The 21,305-nt window shown below is 43.8% G+C and overlaps 2 protein-coding genes across 2 annotated transcripts; one reads left to right on the forward strand and one right to left on the reverse strand.

Moving 5' to 3' along the window:
- Nucleotides 1–1,774: 1,774 nt before the first annotated feature.
- LOC112341665 lies at nt 1,775–10,867 on the forward strand. The gene is made up of 11 exons (XM_024662211.1): nt 1,775–1,884; nt 1,936–2,994; nt 3,143–3,238; nt 3,357–3,484; nt 3,680–3,837; nt 4,022–4,090; nt 4,317–4,403; nt 4,559–4,760; nt 4,812–5,148; nt 7,480–7,590; nt 7,642–10,867. The coding sequence occupies exons 1-11, from the start codon at nt 1,775–1,777 to the stop codon at nt 9,785–9,787; spliced, it is 4,503 nt and encodes a 1,500-aa protein (XP_024517979.1). The 3' UTR covers nt 9,788–10,867.
- Nucleotides 10,868–18,655: 7,788 nt separating this feature from the next.
- Nucleotides 18,656–20,936, reverse strand: LOC112341671. Its single transcript, XM_024662231.1, has 3 exons — nt 19,272–20,936; nt 19,045–19,217; nt 18,656–18,990 (listed from the first exon to the last, which is right to left on the reverse strand). The coding sequence occupies exons 1-3, from the start codon at nt 20,890–20,892 to the stop codon at nt 18,757–18,759; spliced, it is 2,028 nt and encodes a 675-aa protein (XP_024517999.1). The 5' UTR covers nt 20,893–20,936; the 3' UTR covers nt 18,656–18,756.
- Between the last annotated feature and the right edge of the window lie 369 nt (nt 20,937–21,305).

Raw genomic sequence — 21,305 nt, forward strand, 5'->3', positions numbered from 1 at the left:
CTTTTGATGGGATGTGTCTAAGGCAGATCCTAGACATTCATTTAATTTCAGAAAACTTCATCAAAATAAACCTACAAATCTCTTCAAAAGCCTTCATTGTTGTTTCAGCATGAGATGCAGTTCCTGCTGAAATCTCCACACAACCAATATCTGTCTTAGTTGGAGGTAATTTAGTGTTGGAGCGACTAAAACACCAATATCCCTTTCTTGATGTTATTTCCTTCTTCTCTGAACTTGATGTTCTCATGATCGTTCCTAAAGGCATGGAGCTTGAAACCCATTCTTTACAATTTTGTACCACAAACATCCGAGAAGTACAAGAAAGATTCTGTAAAAATAAAATAATATATAAAAAAGAAAAAAGAACATATGTTTTACCTTCACATATGAGCTTTGTCCAGCATCAGTGAAAGCAATGCATTTGAGACGTTGTAACACCTCTAACTCTGTAAAGTTCATAATAAATATAAAATATATCAAGTAAATAATTAAACCTCGATATTTTAGAAGCTCATAAGCATCATATCCACCACATGAATGTGCAATAATAGCAAGTTGTTTAGCTGGAAGTTTTTGACATATATTATCCCATACAGATATAATATGTTCTCTCCGATTCTTAAAGTATGACTCCTATAATAAAAACATTAATAAGTAAAGGTAGAATAAGAAAACTTAAAATTATATTACCGTTTTTAGAGAGGCATGATTTGGATTCAAAACTAATATTGCAATGTTCCTCTTGTGTGCCCACTCTAATAAAATATAAAGTTATATCTGACTAAAATACTAATTTTCTTAAAATTTACCAAGAAATGGCAAAACACTCCCAATCTTTAGTGAACCCTGTACCAAAATTTAAATTCAGTCTCAAATTGGAAACTTATAAAGAACTTACATTAATACATAGCTTCCGAGCCCATTGCCCTGCACTGATATAAAACAAAACCAGAAATTAAATCCCTGTACTAAAATTAATAGAGTTAAAAAACTTACGCTACTTTTCCAGCTCCACAGCCAAGAATAACAAGCTCATTAGCTTCAACAGCATTCTTAGATAAGAAAACAAAACACTGAAAAAGCACATAAGGTTTTAAAATCTCAAATTGAATCTAACCACTAAAACCTTTTGTGAGGGTAGCTCCACTCTCTCCATACCATACTTCTAGAAATAAAACAGTTAGCACGATTTTTTTTTACTTAACTAGTACCGTTTCCATAAGCTGATGCACAATAATCTCCAGAGCATCGCCTACACACTCATAATGAGATTGGCTTACAAACTGAAAACCAGCACCAGTCGCTATATGTCGCAGTTCTAAGCTTTCTTCATCTAATCTATAGCCCAACTCTTCCAATCTCTCCATCAAAGCAAACCCTAACTAGGTTTTAAAATAACATATACATATATTCCTTTTATCAAGGAAGAGCTCAGAATCACAAGACACTTGCATTGCATAGAGAATTGGATATATGCCAGTTGTTACTTGTTCTTAGTCTTTGCTTGCCACCATGGCTTCTACCTCAAGCTCTCAAGCTTGTCAAGCAGGAATCTCCTGATAAGCCTATATGGTCTTGAGAATGAATTTTTCTTTGCGAATGCTCTACTGGATGCGTCCTCGATTGCTTCCAATCTGGTCGTAGTGGCTACTAAGAGCTTTTGCAAAGCATCGATGCTTTGGAGTGGGCGTGTTTGCAAGAGCCACAGTAGCTTAGCTTGGAATAAAAAGAGCGGGCTTATTTGAAATGCTCTTACTCTTAGGTCTAATCGAGAATGCGGGCGATTCATTCGATCGCGGTGGCTGGAGCTCCTGGAGATCGCGGCGGGCGCCGGCAATCTCCTGGCCATGGCGCTGCCACTGGCGCCGGCGCTGGATCATCGAGGTAAGAATTCTCGCTCCAGTTTCAGGGTTTTCAATCGCGTTTCTTTCGCAGATGGAGAACTCCCAAGAACAAGAGCGGCTCCAATGCTGGAATTCCGTCGATCTACGACGCGTTGCAGCAGGCGGGAGCGATTCCGGGCGTTGGTGTCGTGCTTGCGGCATTGACAGCGTGTAGAAACTCGCGAGACCTCCAAACAGGTAAGCGAGTCCATAGCTACGTTGCCGAGCGAACGAATTACTGTTCTTCAAACAGCGTGGTGGCGAACTCTGTGCTGGATATGTACGCAAAGTGTGGAAGCATGGAGGACGCGTTGCAAGCTTTCTCTGAGATGAAGCATCGGGACGTCGTTTCGTGGACTTCCATGATCTCCGGATATGCAAGGTGTGGAGATGGCGCTCTGGCTCTCAAGTTCTTCTTGCGCATGCAAGAAGAAGGCTGTGAGCCGGATCGTGTCACGGTCATCGCAGCAGTGAAGGCATGCTCTAGCTGCGCAGAGAAGGAAGAAGTTCGCGTGATACTAGGAAGAGCAGTGAAGATCAAATCGCTGGAACAGGGAAGAGCTCTTCATTCTCGAGTCGCCAGAGCAGGATTTGTCCGGGACCTTGCTGTGGCAAACTCGCTGGTGGATATGTACTCCAAGTGTGGGAGCATGGAAGATGCACAAAAGGTGTTTGAGAGCATGAGGCAGCGGGACGTGATTTCATGGACTTCGATAATTTCGGGTTATGCACAGGCTGGGGAAGCGGAGTTTGCTCTCGAGCTTTACTCGCGAATGCAAGACGAAGGCTGCGCTCCAGATCGTGTGACTCTCCTCGCTGCGCTCAAGGCTTGTGCTAGCTTGGCCGAAGGAGAGAAAGATGGTCCCTCGAGACAACAGTGGCTGGAGCAGGGGAGGGCTATTCATTCCAAGGCCGTGGCAAGTGGAAACCAGTCGGCAAACTCTCTACTCGACTTCTACGCGAAGTGTGGGAGCATGGAAGACGCTTGCACTGTGTTTCAAGCTATGGGTCGTCACAGCTCAATCTCGTGGAAGTGCATGATCCTGGGATATGTCTACAACGGGGAGTTCGAGCAAGCTCTCGAGTTTTACAAGCGCATGCAACTTTTCTAGCCAGCACGCTCGTCAGCTTCTACGCCAGTGTGGAAACATCCGGGACGCCTGGAAAGTGTTCCAAAAGGTGCGCCGTCACGACGCGCTGTCCTGGACTCGGGCTCTGCAACTAATGCGACGACGCGTCAACTTTCGTGGCTGCTCTAGCAGCAGCGCGGGAGCCCTGGAGCAGATATCTCCAGGTGTGGACTCGAGGACGCGAACGTCCTCGTTGATGGCTATGGGAAAACCGGGAACGCAAAGGCACAGCAGGCCTTCAAGTCACTGGCGAAACCAGACGAGGTTGCCTGGACGTCCGTGATAGCAGCACACAGCCGCGACGCGAAGCTCTTCGGCTTCTTTGCGTGCTCACGGCGTGCAGCCATACCGGGCTTGTCCGCCAAGCGCAGCGCTGCTCCAATGAGATGGAAGAAAAGTATGGAGTTCGTCCTGCCGAGCACTTGCGTGCCTTCGATCGGCTGGTTCAAGGGAGGCGAGGGACGAGGCGGGGTACTTGTTGATGGAGGCGATTTACTTGAGGGAGGAGCATGCTCAAATCATTTGAGAACGCGCTCTTTTTTTACAAGCACAATGTACATACCAAAGAATATCCTCTTTCATTTCTACAAGGCGGCAAAATTTGATAAGATGCCGAGAAGATGCTGTTTTGACACGTGGCCGTGTCCTATTTGCTGCTGGGCGAAGCTTTGAAGCTCGTAGAGCCTGCCGTCCCCTTGGTTGCTAGGTTTATTGCATTCTCTATACGCGCTCTTCGTCTCCAACAGCTAGGGCGTCGAAAATCCATCGTCTTTGTGCGCGCCCGGGCCTCGCGCTCTTATAATCCGGCTTCCGGCCGCCAGCAGGTACTGTGATGTGATCGCGCTCGATCAATCCTGTCTCCGATGTCGAAGCATTTCTAATCTTGCCGCTGCTGGCGCCAATGCAAAGATTTCGAGCGTGCCATGGAGCCTGGCAGTGGAGGAGACGGAGAAATTCTAGAAATCTCGGCAAAGGTACGCTTGTACGTTATAATCCCTTTGCCGGCAGCGCTGTAGTGGATCTGTTCCACAGAACGATGAGCCACGACTAGCCGCGCAACCTCTCGAGGAGTTTCCGGTACAATGCAGATTTCTTTCATCTCGGAATCTGGCAATATTCTTTCACGCAGGGAAATGAGAACCCAGCGCTCGAGCAACCGGTATGCTTTCAAAGATTCGACTCGATCTTCTCTTTAGTCGTTAAACGTTTCTTCTACTAAATTCTAGGCCCCGCGAGCTCACGGCAAATTGGTACAAGCGTTGTTCTTGCCAAAGTATGAGTCCGAGCGCTGTGTGTTTTGCAGCAAGGATTGGCGAGTCTATGTTGCTGGGCCTTATCATCTTTGGTAACCTTGTGTGCTTCTGCGTGCTCTCGACAGTCCAAGGAAAAGGTTCGTTTACAACTTTAGCTTACTTTGCTGATAGAATTGTTTCTATTGCAGAATCTGCAGAACGACCAATCTCACCAAGCTGACATTGAGGATGACGACGCGGTTGAACTGGTATCCTGTCCGGATATTTGCCTGCTTAAGCTTTTCCTGCTCAGGAAATGCAGCCTCGCCGAGGACTCTCCTATATAGTGTCGTGTTCGTTCATCAAGAAACTGATCAGGAACATGGAGTGCAGTGATGTGCGCATCTCGCTCAAGCGGAATTCTTTCCTCACGGTGCAAAATCGCGAGACATACGCTCCCTACACCCGGTTTAAGGCAGCATATGAAGCGATGGAAAAGGACCATCCCGATCTTGGTAAGAGCTCAGTGTTTCTTATGGAATTCTTTTCAATTTGAGCACGACCAGGTAACATCAGTGCTGAATTCGAACCAGCTGACGCCCCAGAGGTGTTGAAGTTCCTGTGGCACGGCACCCAAACGAAGAACGTTGCCTCGATCATGGAGAGGGGAATGCTCTCAAACCGGGCGAATGCTTACGGGAGGCGTGAGGCTTACTTCTGGTTCACACCCACTGTCAGATATGCGAGGCTCCACACCAGCAATGACACGAAGGAATACACGATTGTGCTATGTGCTACACTCTCCGCGCAAAAGCTGGACGAAGATCGTTTCACGGTGGACAGCGAGCGCCCAGATCTCGTGCTTCCCCTAGCGGAGTGGCATCTTCGCCGTGCGGAGCTCCAGCCCGGCCAAATGCGATAGCTAAATACCTATTTCTCAAACGAAACGAATATTCTCTAGCATTTACAATTAGCATTGACTTTTATTGGTCAAAGCCTCTTGCATAGCCAATTTTCTCCTGTTTTGCGATGGCGCTTGTCATGTACCATACATCCACAAACAACACTACTGCCACCAGCTATTGTTGCTTTGCTCAAATCCTTATAATGCCCACTGGTGGTTGCAACTCCGCCACCATTTTGCTCCACAAGATCACACTCTATTCTCTGCCTTTGTCTTGAAGATCCCAAGCGTGGATTTGCAGGCTCTCCATTCTTTGATGCTTGCGAGCAGGCCTTACCAGTCCATGTTTTAGGCTTTTCTTGCTTTCAGAACGTTTCCTTTGGTGAAGAAGAAGAGTGGCTTTCATTCAAGGAGGCTGCGGTTTAATTCCCAAAGCCTTAGAAAGAAATGTTCAGGACACTGCATTAACTTTGACTTATCAAGGTGTGAGCTTTTTCTGAATGACATGGAACCAAGGTGAAGTTCCAGAATCCAACCAAGAAAGCTCTTGGTCTTAGTAAGCAAAGTGTAGAAGCTTACTTATAGATGGACCAAGGATGAAAGCCTTTCTGAAGCAGAAAAGTTGTTTGCCAAAGTTGTTACTGACATTCCTCAAGTTTAACAATTTTAAGACTGATTCCAACATTAAAATGCATCAATTTAGAATGCGATTGTTAAAATTTTAATGGGAGGTTATTTAAGAATGTGTCTGATACAAAGAACTTTATACATTCGTTTAATTTCAGAAAACTTCGTCAAAATACAAAAGCCTTCATGGTTGTTTCAGCATGAGATCCAGTTCCTGCTGAAATCTCCACACAACCAATATCTGTCTTAATTGGAGGTAATTTAGTGTTGGAGCGACTAAAACACCAATATCCCTTTCTTGATGTTATTTCCTTCTTCTCTGAACTTGATGTTGTCATGATCGTTCCCAAAGGCACGGAGCTTGAAACCCATTCTTTACAATTTTGTACCACAAACATCTGAGAAGTAAAAGAAGATTCTGTAAAAATAAATTAATATATAATATAGAAAATAGAACATATGTTTTACCTTCACATATGAGCTTTGTCCAGCATCAGTGAAAGCAATGCATTTGAGACGTTGTAGCACCTCTAACTCTGTAAAGTCTAAAATAGACTAAAACCTCGATATTTTAGGAGCTCGTAAGCATGTGCAATAATAGCAATTTGTTTAGCTGGAAGTTTTTGACATACATATACAGATATAATATGTTGTCTCCATTCTCAAAGTATGACTCCTATAATTCAAGCATGAATAAGGTAGAATAAAAAACTTAAAATTATAACCGTTTTTAGAGAGGTATGATTTGGATTCAAACCTAACATTCCTCTTGTGTGCCCACTCTAATAAAATATCAAGTTATATCTGATTAAAATACTAATTTTCTTTAAAATTTACCAAGAAATGGCAAAACACTCCCAATCTTTAGTGAACCCTGTACTACAAACTTAAATTCAGTCTCAATATAAGGAACTTACATTAATACATAGCTTTCGAGCCCACTGCTCTGCACTGATAATAACAAAACCAGAAATTAAATCTTTGTACTAAAACTAATTAAGTTAGAAAACTTACGCTACATTTCCAGCTCCACAGCCAAGAATAACAAGCTCGCTAGCTTTAACAGCATTCTTAGATAAGAAAACAAACCACTGACGGACAAAAGGTTTTAAAAATATAAATTGAATCTAACCACTAGAACCTTTTGTGAGGGTAACTCCATTCTCTCCATACCATACTTGTAGAAATAAATCAGTTAGCATGTGAAATTTCTACCTAAGTAGTACCGTTTCCATAAGCTAATCTCCAGAGCATCGCCTACACACTCATAATGAGGTTGGCTTACATCGCAATGGAGCTCGAACAAAACGGACTCTTCATCGATGAGGGGGGATCCCCCGGTAACTGAAAGCCAGCATCAGTCGCTATATGCCGCAGTTCTAAGCTTTCTTTCTATTAAAATTATATTCCTTTATCCTTTGCTTGCCGTACCTCAAGCTTGTCAAGCAGGATAAGGCTATATGGAAGTCCGTTGACACGGTCTAAATGAAATTTTCCTTGTGAATGCTCTACTGGATGCGTTCTTGATTGCTTCCAATCCATGGTCGTATTGGCTACTAAGAGCTTTTGCAAAACATCGATGCTTTGGAGTGGACGTGTTTTTGCAAGAGCCACAGTAGCTTCGCTGTGCCTGCTAATAACAGGAGCTTGGAATAAAAAGAGCGGGCTTATTTGAAATGCTCTTACTCTTAGGTCTAATCGAGAATGCGGGCGATTCATTCGATCGCGGCGGCTGGAGCTCCTGGAGATCGCGGCGGGAACCGGAAATCTCCTGGCTATGGCGCTGCCACTGGCGCCGGCGCTGGATCATCGAGGTAAGAATTCTCGCTCCAGTTTCAGGGTTTTCAATCGCGTTTCTGTCGCAGGTGGAGAACTCCCAAGAACAAGAGCGGCTCCAATCCTGGAATTCCGTCGATCTACGACGCGTTGCAGCAGGCGGGAGCGATTCCTGGCGTTGGTGTCGTGCTTGCGGCATTGACAGCGTGTAGAAACTCGCGAGACCTCCAAACAGGTAAGCGAGTCCATAGCTACGTTGCCGAGCGAACGAATTACTGTTCTTCAAACAGCGTGGTGGCGAACTCTGTGCTGGATATGTACGCAAAGTGTGGAAGCATGGCGGACGCGTTGCAAGCTTTCTCTGAGATGAAGCATCGGGACGTCGTTTCTTGGACTTCCATGATCTCGGGATATGCAAGGTGTGGAGATGGCGCTCTGGCTCTTAAGTTCTTCGCGCGCATGCAAGAAGAAGGCTGTGAGCCGGATCGTGTCACGGTCATCGCAGCAGTGAAGGCATGCTCTAGCTGCGCAGAGAAGGAAGAAGCTCGCGTGATACTAGGAAGAGCAGTGAAGATCACATCGCTGGAACAGGGAAGAGCTCTTCATTCTAGAGTCGCCAGAGCAGGATTTGTCCGGGACCTTGCTGTGGCAAACTCGCTGGTGGATATGTACTCCAAGTGTGGGAGCATGGAAGATGCACAAAAGGTGTTTGAGAGCATGAGGCAGCGGGATGTGATTTCATGGACTTCGATCATTTCGGGTTATGCACAGGCTGGGGAAGCGGAGTTTGCTCTCGAGCTTTACTCGCGAATGCAAGACGAAGACTGCGCTCCAGATCGTGTGACTCTCCTCGCTGCGCTCAAGGCTTGTGCTAGCTTGGCGGAAGGAGAGAAAGATGGTCCCTCGAGACAACAGTGGCTGGAGCAGGGAAGGGCTATTCATTCCAAGGCCGTGGCAAGTGGAAACCAGTCGGATCACTTCGTGGCAAACTCTCTACTCGACTTCTACGCGAAGTGTGGGAGCATGGAAGACGCTTGCACTGTATTTCAGGCTATGGGTCGTCACAGCTCAATCTCGTGGAAGTGCATGATCCTGGGATATGTCCACAACGGGGAGTCCGAGCAAGCTCTCGAGTTTTACAAGCGCATGCAATCAACAGGGTGTGTGGCGGATCGTGTGACTTTACTGGCAACTTTGAAAGCTTGCTCTACCTTGACGGCGGCAGGGGCATCAGAAGAAGCACTGGGAACTGCTGAGAAAGAAAGGCTCGTAAAGTTCAGGCTCAAGTGTCTCGAAACAGGAGCACGCATCCATTCTCAAGCTGGAACGCTGGACCTTGCAGTGGCAAACTCTCTAATCGATCTCTACGCGAAGTGCGGTCGCATCATACTTGCTCGCAATCTCTTCGAAAGCCTTCCACATAAGAACACCGTCTCATGGAACTGTATCATCATCGGGTATGCGGAGTGTGGGGAAGGCGCCGTGTCTTTGGAACTCTACAGACAGATGCGTCACACCTCAGGCTGTGCTCCAGATGCCGGTACTTTCGTGGCCGTTTTAAAAGCTTGCTCCAGCTTGGTGGCACTGGAATTCGGGAGGCAAATCCAGATGGAAGCTCGCAGTTTTGGACTAGAGAGAGATCCCATCGTCGCAAACGCGCTCGTTAGTTTCTTCACGAAGTGTGGGAGCATGGCCGAGGCCGAAGAGGTATTTAGTTCCATTTCGAAGAAAGATTTAGTGACATGGAGCTCATTGATCGCAGGCTATAGCTGCCGAGGCGACGCAACTCGGGTGCTGGACCTCTTCGAGAGAATGGAGAAAGTTGGCGGTGTGAAGCCAGACGGTGTTACGCTCCTCTCCGTCCTCACTGCCTGTAGCCACGCCGGCCTGGTCGACAGAGCGAAGGACGAATTCAGAGCAATGCCCCGCAAGCATGGGATTGCTCCCACGATTCAACACTACACTTGCATGGTGGAGCTTCTCGGCCGCGCGAATCAACTCGACGAGGCAGTGAAATTGGTGAAAGGGATGAGCTGCAAGCCGGATGTTGTGATATGGAAGGCAGTGCTGGGAGCTTGCTGGAAGTGGAAGAACGTGGCGCTCGGGAGGCTTGCTTTCGAGTCCATCATGGAGCTCGACAATCAAAATGCCCCGGCTTACGTGCTCATGGCCAATCTTTATGCTGAGGCTGGGATGCTGGAAGAAGCCGCAAGGATGCGCCGAAGCGTAAGTTAACTATCTGGTACGTGACACTTTGAGTCCCCCGTGTTAACTTTCTAAATGCCTTGTAGAAGCGATTGACAATACAAGATCCAAAGAAGGTTATTACGGGAGGATTTTATCACTTTCGGTACCTACGGAGAAGAAACAGGTGTGAAGAGATTTTCTCATGAAGGAATTGCTTGGCTAACTGCGATCGCAATAGTTCGTTTGAAGAAAGAGTGTGCTTGCCACTTGCAACTGTAAAGCCTGGCTTGTTTTGTTTCTCTGCAAGTAAAGCACTGAGTTCGTACTGGAAGAACTATAAATCGCATGGTACGTACTCTTCGATCCAGATTTCTCCATCGTCATTGGCACTCTTAGGTGGCGAAGTTCACTTATTCTCTGGCCCTGGGCTGGTTCCGGTCGAGAACTTCTGCGTCCAAGTCGGGGGAAAGTCCTTTGAGACCTGTTCGTTTAGCCCAAGGCTAGCAGCAGCGTGGGAGCTTTGGAGCCTCTGAAGGGAATTGACGCAGATATCTTCAGGTGTGGACTCGAGGACATACAAGCTCCAAGGTTACTTCATGTACGCTGTGCACAGGCTGAGGCCGAACTATTTGCTGCTTCCTGCGAACGCTCCCAAGTATGGAGTCCAATTCATGAGGATGATACAAGGCTACAAGTTTCAGGCAAGAGTATTAGTGAGGGTGAACAAGATTCTGTAAGGTGACTCCAGACGCAGTTGCCTAGACGTCCATGATCCGCGATGGGGACACACGAATGGTTTTAAGCTCTTCAATGAGATGCAAGACGAATGGCACTTCTTTGTGTGCTCACGGCGTGCAGCCATCCCAGGCTTGTCCGTGCTAAGCAAAAGTATGGAGTTTGTCTATTGACTGAAGCGCCGAGCTGGAGGAAGCGGCGAAAATGGTTCAAAGCCAGCTGCTTGACAAGAAGTGGAAGAATGCGGGCTTACTTTCGATTGGCTTGGTGAGGAAAAATAAAAGTTAAGAAAACGATAAAAAAATTTAGATTGGGGATGCCAGGAATCGAACCCGGAGTCTTTTTGTTTGGTCAAATAGAGGATTAACCCGAATAAAAGACCTTGCTTAGTGACATCTACGTAAAAAAAGATACTTGAAGTTTCAGGGACGTTAATCCTTTATAGAAGTGTCTCGTCGAAGGATTAAAGACCAGTACGTGTTGATCTCGACTTGTTTAAATCATAATGTTTACACGACAATGTGAAAAACATCCATTGCTCTTTTTTTTTTTTTTATAATATAGGAATTTTAAAACTTTGCGTCATAACGACTAAAGAAAGTCACAAAGATTCGATGAAGCTAGCAGAAGAACGAAATCTCGGCGCTCGCTGTGACCGTGAATCGATCTTCGTCACCTTTTGTGTGGAGAGTGTAGCACACGATATATGTGAGGCTTGAAGGAGTAGCTTGACATTCCCTCCAAGCAACGTTCATCGTTTTGGTGCTGTGCCACAGGAACTTTAACACCCTTGGTGAGTTAGCTGAATTCAGCAATGATGTTATAACCTGGTCATGCTTAAATTGAAAAGAACTTGACCATGAATTATAATAATAAATTCTTGGCTAGTACCACAACAGGTGACCACTGATGGGATGTGCAAGACCATCTTTCTTTAATAAAGTTAATCTTTAATAGTTATAATAATAATTAATTTTAGTAATTATTAATTTGCTTAAGCAAAGGAATGGGGTGGTAGTGAGTATACTTAGAATATTCTTGGATATTCAAGGATATTTTACCATCTAACGGTTATTATTCATTTAGATTAATCTTATATTTATCATACCCTTATTTAAATGTGTTATTGGCATATGGCATCTGGTGAATCTAACGGTTCAAATTCAAAAACTTCAAATAGATGGCATAGATCAAGTGCCAAAGGGGTGGCAATGCTTCAATGTGATTTTAGTGACACTTCAAATCAAGTGAAACTTTTTAGGGTGATAGGGCAGATTGTGAGCTATTCTGTGTGTGTGTGTGTGTGTTAATGTTTCCTTTTCCTTTAGTTGGAGCAAGGTTTTCATGTGCCCAGATGAGACAAGCCATTTGCTGCTTCTCACAGCTTGCGCTCACAGTGGAGAAGTGGGCCATTGACTGAAGCTATGCCGCTCTTCTTTAGAACCTTGAAAGTAAGATTTTCAATGTTTTTTGAGAGTTTCCATCTATTTATCTTTGCAGGAAAAAGATCCAGACTGGTAGTCAAGTCGCCAGAGAGAAAAGCTGAGAAAATTGGTGAAATGGCTTTATATTTTTTCGTTTTTGTGTTAGAACTAAAACTTTGCAGCTTTCTTTCAGCCTATGCAAGACAATGATTTAAATCCAAGCCTTCAGGAGGAGTACATCCCTGCTGTAAACAACTCTCCTCCATCCCCCTTGCTGCCATCAGCAAATGGTGGAACAATGTCCAGGTATGTAGTGTTTTGCTCTTTAATAACTGATGTTGCACCTTTGCCATAGGTGCTCAATCTAAGAACACTCACCTGGTCCAAAGTTGAGCAAAAGCTCCCAATGTCTCCTTTTGTCCTTGTCCATGCCACTGATCCCACCTTGTGCTGGTCATAGCCTGGTAATTTTTTTAGCTTTTTACTTTCATCTTACAATATTCCGGAGTGTTTTCAGATTCTGAAGAACAGATGCTACTTGTTGGTGGCCACTTGAGAAACCCTTGACTCTGTCTCAGGTTAATATAATGCATTTCAGTGTCTCGCTTCAGTGCTCTCTATCTCCAGTTCATGTTTTTGATATACAGACTTTCACTTGGTTGCTTTTTCCAACATATGGACAAGCTCCGGTGCATGTGACATACTGTATCACGAACCTGAGATTGACCATTTGCTGTTTGAGGGGCCAGTCTGTTTCGCTGATCGGATCCTGTTTAGTGGAGTCATGTTTGGTGGAGAAGACTCCAATAGGTGTCTACTCAATGACCTCAACATCTGTGATCTGGAAACAATGACATGGGAGGCAATATAAGCCAGCACGGACGTATATTGCATGTGAGGTATGCTATTTTGATTATCCTTCCTGGCCTTACTCTGATTCCATTTGTCATTTTCTGTCCTGCCTAGAGATTGAGTCTCGTCTTCATGTGTTTGAATGGAGAAGAAACATTAATAGCCTTGGTTTTTTTTGAGACTGTGACTTGTATTGAGGTGGAAGCTGTCAGATGCATGTACTGAAGACATGCAAAAGCCAATCAGAGGTGTCTCCTGCTCTGAGTATTGGTGGAAGCCATTTTATAGAGGTTGGAGAATCTGCAAATGTGCCCAAGAGCTCAATAATTTTGAAGGAATCATTAGATCGTCAGCCTATGGTATCATGTTTTTGTGCGTCTCTTCCCTGTTTGATAATGTTATTTTACTTCTTTCCAGGAGAATGGCAGCTACAACACACCAAAGTTGCTGGAGCTTAAACAGGAGCTTGAGGTGGCTCTAGCATCACGCTAAGACGAAATAGCATGTACAGCTATGACTGGTCGAATATAAAGAAACCCTTAGCTTTTGTGAATTGCTTTAATGGCAAGGAGCTTATGCAGCATGATAGTTCATGGTAGAATGAAATAGAGGTACTCCAGGTTTGGCATTCTTGTTGGATGTCTCTATGCTTCTCTCTGAAAGTGATGAAAAGAATGAGATTGCTACGCTCCAGGTCGTGTCAGTGCTGCTGTTGTCCACCAGCAGTGACATTCCCACCAGTGTTGCTTGCGGCAAGATCAAGATCATCATTGAGTTTTAGGCAAATTGATGAAGATGCCTGGAAAATGAGAGATGAAAACAAGAATAGAAAGAAAAAAAAGAACCAAAAAGGCTCTGGAAATATCTGTATAGCTGAGGGCAGAGGCTCTGTATAGCTGTGAGAAGATGCTCTGGAAATGGTTGATTAGAAACTTGAGTCTCATGATTAGAATCTTGGAGGGGTCAGGAAAACTTCCTAGCAGAGAGTAGAATTTTAAACCTTGGGAGAAAAGAAAGCTTGGATGACAAAAGCAAAGTACCTTGAGCATGTTGCATTGCATAAAATCCTGTCTTGGCTTCTTAAGACAGGAGGACATTGTGCACATCCAAAATGTTCAACTCATGTCAAAAGTGTTTCTAAGAAGGATTTTCAAATAGAGACAGACTTGGATAGGACATTTAGATTCATACCTTGTGAAGATGCTCTCCATGTGCTTGAAAAAACTTTGGGAGGATGTAATGAGAAGGATTCCAAGTTGATGGCATTACTTGCATGTGCTTCTTGATGGCTTACAATCACTGGCCATCGAGTGACAAGGAGTGGAAGAATTGGTGACAAAATAAATGGAAAGTGTGCATTTCAATGGCAAACCTTATTGTTTTAATCATTTTCTTGCAAAAGAATTTTGAACTAGAGAGGATAAATGTTGGTGATTTAGTGTTCTACATTCTTTGTCAAGTGTTTTAGGTTTTGGTCGTGATGAAGCAAGAGTAGTTACAACATTTTAAAAAATTCAAATAAGATCTGGAAGATGATAGTGGTTGAATTTCCATATTTATGGGAATTTGTTTTAGGACTCGGAGCATTGCTTCCTGGTAAACATTTTTTAAAGAGTCATGTGTTAAATGTACATCACAATAGTGAAATAGATTGTGCTCCCTATTTTCAACTAAGAAAAAAATTACATAAGTGACCACTAAATCTCATTACTAAGAGAATCACAATAAATCATTATTCTGTTGTTTTATTTTTAAAAGATGTATTGTTCTATTACAAAGTATGGACAACTACATCTTCTCAAATTGAAATGTTCTCTACTTCTCCCGGTGGAGTTGGGGTCCCTATTAACTTATGTGTCCATTTAGAGTTAGCAGCTGGATAGCAGAGGCTTTACCACAATTGCCTACAAGTAGAGGTGTAATTGGGAGCTTCATTCTCATTCACTGTGCAGGCAGGTTCCCACGGTCTTGGAAGGATGCCCTTCGCAGCATGACTCATCAGCTCAGTAGCAAGAATGTCTTGGTAATTGTTACTAGAGGTGGCCAGCACTAAGTGAGTAGGTTGTTATTAGTGACATGGTATGCGATGTACTACTTGAGCCATCACATTGCCTCTTGCAATGAACAGGGCTGACTGCTTGGAAATGCACACACTAGGTGAGGGATGTGAAGCCAATGCTGGTGGTATAGGCACCAAAGAAAAGGCCAAACAACTGACTGCTGCTGCTATCATTGGCCTCTGCCCACCATTGTTTGTTTTACGTGGCTTCCAGTTCACAGCTAGGAAAGGAAGTTAAAGTTTTGCTGTGTGAAGCCAGGTTAGTATGTTAACAACATAGGCCCTACCTCCAAAGTTGGGCACCACCATCTTCTAACTCACAAAGTCCAACTTAACATACATACTGATGGTAAAGTTGCATGACTCCCTTTTACATGCTTTTCTTTTCCATCCCAAACCAAGGAATGAATAAGCCTTTATTGCACCATAGGATGTCATGAATTATTATTGTAATTTCTTTGTACTATACCATGTACTTTGATAAGGCAATCCTAGGAAGACCTTCTTTTGGTAATTTTTGAAGGAAATGAGCATATTTCCATAACATCACTCCACCAAGCAAGATAATAGTAATATAGTTACTCATTAGCATTTAGACCCTGTTGGGCAAATAAACATAAATTTTGAATGAGCAGTATACCAACATCCACTTTTTGCTATCAAATTTGGCAGCAACAATAAATTCCCGAAGTACCATTATACTCTTTCTTTCGGTTTTAAAGTTATGCATAATCAACTTAGCTGCAAAGACTCATGGCAAAAGCTCATTATCATTGGATAAATTGCTAGAAGACTTGCTAGCAGTGGGGAGGATGCAAAGAGAGAATTAATGGCAACACTACTATATTTCCTCCTTTTCCCCTCTTCCCTTTTTTTATTTTTTATAAACTATGGCCTATCAGCCTTAGAAAAGGACAATCCTAGTATCTTTGCCAGTAATTCTTCCCCTCTTCTATATGGCAAGAGTGGATGCAAGTTCTTAGCACTTGCATCATGCACCTACAAAGTTACTATGACTAACTTGTAACATCAAAAGTTGTAAATGACTATTAACTTGTTAGACATGGCTATCTCTTTTATTTTTTTCAGACTTATGTTGTTCTGCTCCAAAGTATATATAACAACATCTTTCCATCTTTACTTTTCCTAGCTCCACTGAAAAGAAGATGTATTTATCTTAGGTATGCTATATCTCCCAGCGAAGCTGGGGTCTTTGCTAGTAACTTATAAACACATTTATAATTTATAAAATTTCTCAAACAATTCCTAGTATATTCTAGTTTATCCTACCATCTAATCATTGATATTTAATAAGATTAATCTTGTGTTTATAAATTATAAACATGTTTATAATTATAATTTTCCATTTGATTAATTGGATTAATAAATAGAAATAACACTACTATTAAGAAAACTAAGCATTGCTGCCTGCAAAGCATAATCAACAACTGAACAATATCCATAGCACAATCAAAATTTGACATATCAATGTGATTGATTAACAGAATTACCTCTAGTAAAAGGAGCCAAAAAATAAACTAGACTTCACTGGAAACAAAAAAGAATAAAACTTTGAGCTAAAAATTAAAATCAATCAACTTGCCATAGGGTGACTCGATTTCATTAGACATGCTTTGGGTTTGAGAATATGCCCCAGCACAGCATCATCTCTACTACAGGGGATGGAATAGCACGCCCTATTGAGATGAAATACAGCCACTTGGGATGTAAAATGTTAAAGGTGATAGTGTTCCATTCAACCTCATCTCCCAAAACATCTCCAAAGACTCCTTGCTCCTTCCATTATGAGCATAGCAAGAGAGGATCAAGTTCCAGGATGGTTCATCCACAGATCCTGGAACACTAGTATGGAGTCACACACATGGAGATTAATGGGTTTCTATGGTGTTCTTGCTTGCTGGTGTCTCCCATGATCTAAGAGACTTAAATTCCCCATACCAGCACAAGCATTAATCATTGATAGTAGTTGAGATCATTGAGCTTGATACCATGAGCCTAGAAACTTTGAGAGCTCCCTTGCAATTGCCATTCTGGATGTAAAACCCAATCAATGCATTGTAAGTTACAGTGTTTCTTTGGCTTATGCCAAAAGACCTCATAAGCTCATGATGATACAAAGTGCTTAAAGAAGTTTATAAATTATAAAATTCTTATAAAGTTAATCTTCATTAGTTATAAATAATAATTAATTTTAGTAATTGTTTTATACTTTTGTATATAATTCAAGACTAAATAAATGTTGTTGAACTTTGAAATATTACTCTATATATAAATAAATTGCTACGCCTTGTATGTAGTAACATTTGGTTTGCTTAATAGTAGTTTCATTTCCCAACAAATGGTAAATCTGACATGACAAATTAATTTAACTTTCTTTAGAGATTTAGATAATTGTTATGATGGGTTTGAGGTTCTAGTGGCTAGATTCATGTTTGGGGGATCATTGAGACCAATAAGAGCTCTTGGTTGCATGTGCAAACTCATAAATCTAGAGTTTTCGCCATTATTTTTCCACTTTTTTCCATTTTGTTCAGTTTTGAAGAGATTTCTGGTGATAGACACATTCATTTTGGCTGTGCCTTGTTTAGTCAAAGTGGCTTCTCCTCCTCTTTACAATGAGTTAAAGAACCCATGATTTGGTAAAGAATTAAGCCATGTGCAAATGTTTTTCTCTTGCATTCTCCCTTATCATTACTGCTTAATTTTGGGAGTTTAAACTTGAGATTTTGGCATGGATTTGAAGAATTGCTTAGTGTGTGTTTAGATTTGGTCATGAAGATTCTAAAAAGTCCTTTCTTGATGAATGGAGCAAAAAAAAGGCATTTAGGGAATATAAAAGAGCTTAAGTTTGTGATAAAGGCATGAAAACCTTATGTCAAAGAAGTTGGGAGATATCACTCATCCCAACAAATGGTGAACCTAACATAACAAATTAGTCTAGCTTTTTTTGGAGTGGAGAGATTTCAAGGTTTTAGTGTATATATTGTTAAAAAAATTACCATGTCTACTGGTTCCACCATGGTGAGCTCCACCTCCAGGGGAATGTGAGCATAATAGCATACACAACGTAGATACTACACAAAATACGTCCACTTGGTAGCACCCGATTCATCCAATCCCTTCCTCTTTGGCATCGCTCCGACTTCCAGTAGAACCCCAGCATAGAAAAGACCTGGCCATTGGATCTCTTGCCATAAAGCAATCTCAGCCGTGTTTGTGGTGACCAGTAACATTTTACAAAAATGATAATCAGTATTTTCAGAAAGCTAATTTCACGAGCGAGGCTACGTCTTTGGTATCTGATTTCATCTGTCATGCGAATTGCATCAGCCTGGAAACCAACGAACGAGGCAGAAAGCTTATCTGATCGAAGTGAGACTGCACAACTTTTCCAGGTCTTGAGGCTGAGCATCTCTATGACTTGCTTCTGCTAACGAGGCTTGGAGCCGAATGATAGAAGTGTAAGGGAACCACGTTGCTGACATTCTCTTCCGTCTCACAATGTCAGCTGGTCTCTGTTGTAAGCAAGCAAAGAAGGCGAGATAAGTTTCGAGAATTCCACACATAACAAGCTATCGATCGAGCATAGAAGTCGAGTGAGCTTACGTGCTTAAGGTGCTTGATCGTCTTAGAGTCTGCTGGAATGACCTCCTAGTTGCCAAGCAGCATCACGACATTAGAAAATGGGCCGAAGCCTTGCAATGAACGGACAGCAGCTCGCAGCTCCTTGCCTTGAAGTGCACTGGGACCTTCAGCTCGCAGCTCCTCGCCTTGAAGTGCACTGGGACCTTCGGACTTGGGAGAGTAGTTTTGAGCGCTTGTTAATACAAGTCGAAAATAAACATTTATTAGGATGATCAGCTTAACAAACACAAACCGCGCTTTCAAGCAAGGAAAAGATTTAGCACCGGAAGTGTAAACTAGGATCAGATTTCCATATAGTCCTCTTCTTTGTAGTCTTCTTCTTCTTCTTCTGTCTGTTCTGCTGGAAATACCAGCATCAACTTCCTAGAAGCTCTCCGATTTGATCTAATGACAACAGATGCTGTTGCACCCGACCAGCAGACCTGGTAGGCAGCATCATCTGCGCCACTAACTGCCTCGAGGCGCAGCATGTTCAAAACCAAAGGATTAGAAAACTCCTTGTCTGGCAAAAGCCGCTGCAAATAAAAACTACTCACTGAAACACACTTTATGAATGAATGAATGCTTACCTCGTTCACAAAAAGCGTCAGCTCTCGTCCAGCTAGTTTACCAGCCGTGCACTGGATAGTCAAAACAGTTTTCTCCACGGAATCACTGCCTTCTTTGGTGCGAACAGCTTCAATCCATGCGCCAAAAACGGGAACCCCGTCCATTTCTTCCTCGTACTGGATGCTTCCCTTCCCTGATGAGTAAACTAGATTCAAAAGACCACGCAATTTAGGAGAGGGAAAAGTACCTTGGCGCATCAATACTCTTGCAAAGTCCGCCTCTTCTCTTTTAATGTCCGCAAACTTGAGTGCTCCAGTATAGACTGCACCGTCCATTCTTGCACAGACAATGTCGTGTATCTGTTGAAGGGACGGGTAGTCAAGCGTGTCGGGAACAGTATGGTCCATCTTGAGAGCAATGGTCATCTGGAAAGGCAGGAACGTCCTCTTTTTCATTACCCCTGCTGTCTCCCCTTGCTTGACCTTGGAAATGCTCCTCTGTGTACGTGCTCTCTTTCGTGCCGACCGGCGAGGAGCCGTTTCATTCGCTGGAGCGTCTTCCGGAGCGTCTTCCACCATGCACAGGCGTTGCGAATGCTTTGCATTGTCACCCTCCATCTTCACTAGAATAGCGTGCACTCGGTTCGGCTCCGGCACACCTTCCAGGCCCGACGGAATATCAGGGTGCTCGTTTCTGAACGCCATCAAAGAAGAGCACAAGGCATCGTAGTCACACTTCTTCATTGGTCTCTGCTTCGTGGCAATAGAGATCTGGAAAAGGACGAGTGGAGGATACACCGAGTCTATCACAGGGAATGACGTGCTACTGGGTTGTAAGTAGTAGAGGCCAGGTATTTGCAGATCAAGACTGTTACTGGAGAAATACTTCACTTCCCGCTTCTCCAAATGAAGCTTTCTGGTCGGATCGTCAATGCTACAAAAGTCACCACCCATCGAGAGTCGATAATGAGCAACACGTTCGAACAGAACTCCAGCTGCACTCCGCAATGAACGGTTCGCTGCCAAAAATAAAGTGGACGCGATCCAGTTCTTGATCTGACCATTGAAGCATGCGATTGCAAAACAATCCGCTGCCCACTCCGAAGCAAAGGAGAAATGGTCCACGCGGGTGAAGTCGAGAGTTGGCCAGGAAACGAAGATCTCGTGTGCCTTCAATAATGTCGCGTTCAGCACCCCGCCATCCACAACTTTCTCGACGGCCGTGAGTTTCTCGCTGAGGACCTTTATCAAAGGCGTGACGTAGTGCCTTATGATTGGCCCGGCAACGTAATACTTCGCCCAGAACTCCATGTATTCGCCTTCATTCTCGGGATCTGAAAAATAGACGGCCTGCAACTCGTCGACAGACCAAGGCGGCATGTAAAGCGTCGTGAACTTGCGTTCCTGCATAGTCTTTTCTGCTTGTATCCACTTATCTTTCTCGGGTGACGCGAACAAGACCGTGGTTCCGTTCCAAGCCCTGTGCCCAACAAATGCCTCATCAGTAAGAAGCCAAACCCCCGGGCGGTTGTAATCCGGTGAATCTTCCGCGTCGCAACTCCCATCCTGCTTGAAGACGAAAGCATTCACGGTGATTCCTACGAGGAGCTCTACTATGACGGCCGTCTCTCCATCGTCGAGGAGCCTCCTGAGAACGTACCACAGAAAACACGACTTGCCGATTCCGGGGTCCCCCGAGATGTGGATGTAGCGCTTGCCCACGCTCGCGAGCTCCCTGATGTCGGTGTAGACGTCGCTATAGCACTCACGAATCCACACTCTATCCTTGTTGGACATAGCAGGGGTATTGAACCAGCTCCCCACCTCCATTGTCGCCGCCATCGGGACCAAGTCGCGGCCCAGGACCATAAGGTTTGTTGACCTAATTCGGTGGATATGATTGACAGGTACAACTCGCTTCAGTGACAGGTACTGTGACTTGCTTCAGCGGCTACTTTGGTTCGCTGCCACGATTGTCCCCAATCGTTGCCTTAAGCAAATCCATGTGCTAAAATTGCTGGGCATATATGTTGTTCCTTCCAAGCTAGACCAAGGTAAGGAGGTCAATTGAATTTTGCTCTGTTCACATGCGTACCTCTTTCAGCCAATGATGTAACTTTGAAGATCTGGCAAATTCATAGTTCAACATTAGATTTGGAGTACCAACAACTCCTTGAACTGGTGGAAGATCAGTCACAAAGTCCATTGAGATGCAAGACCAGGGCATAGTTGGAGCTGGAAGTGGTTGAAGAAGACCATACAGATGGTGTTGAGGAAACTCG

Source organism: Selaginella moellendorffii, unplaced genomic scaffold (genome assembly GCF_000143415.4).
Source record: "Selaginella moellendorffii unplaced genomic scaffold, v1.0 SELMOscaffold_88, whole genome shotgun sequence".
In the NCBI taxonomy this organism is placed as follows: domain Eukaryota; kingdom Viridiplantae; phylum Streptophyta; class Lycopodiopsida; order Selaginellales; family Selaginellaceae; genus Selaginella; species Selaginella moellendorffii.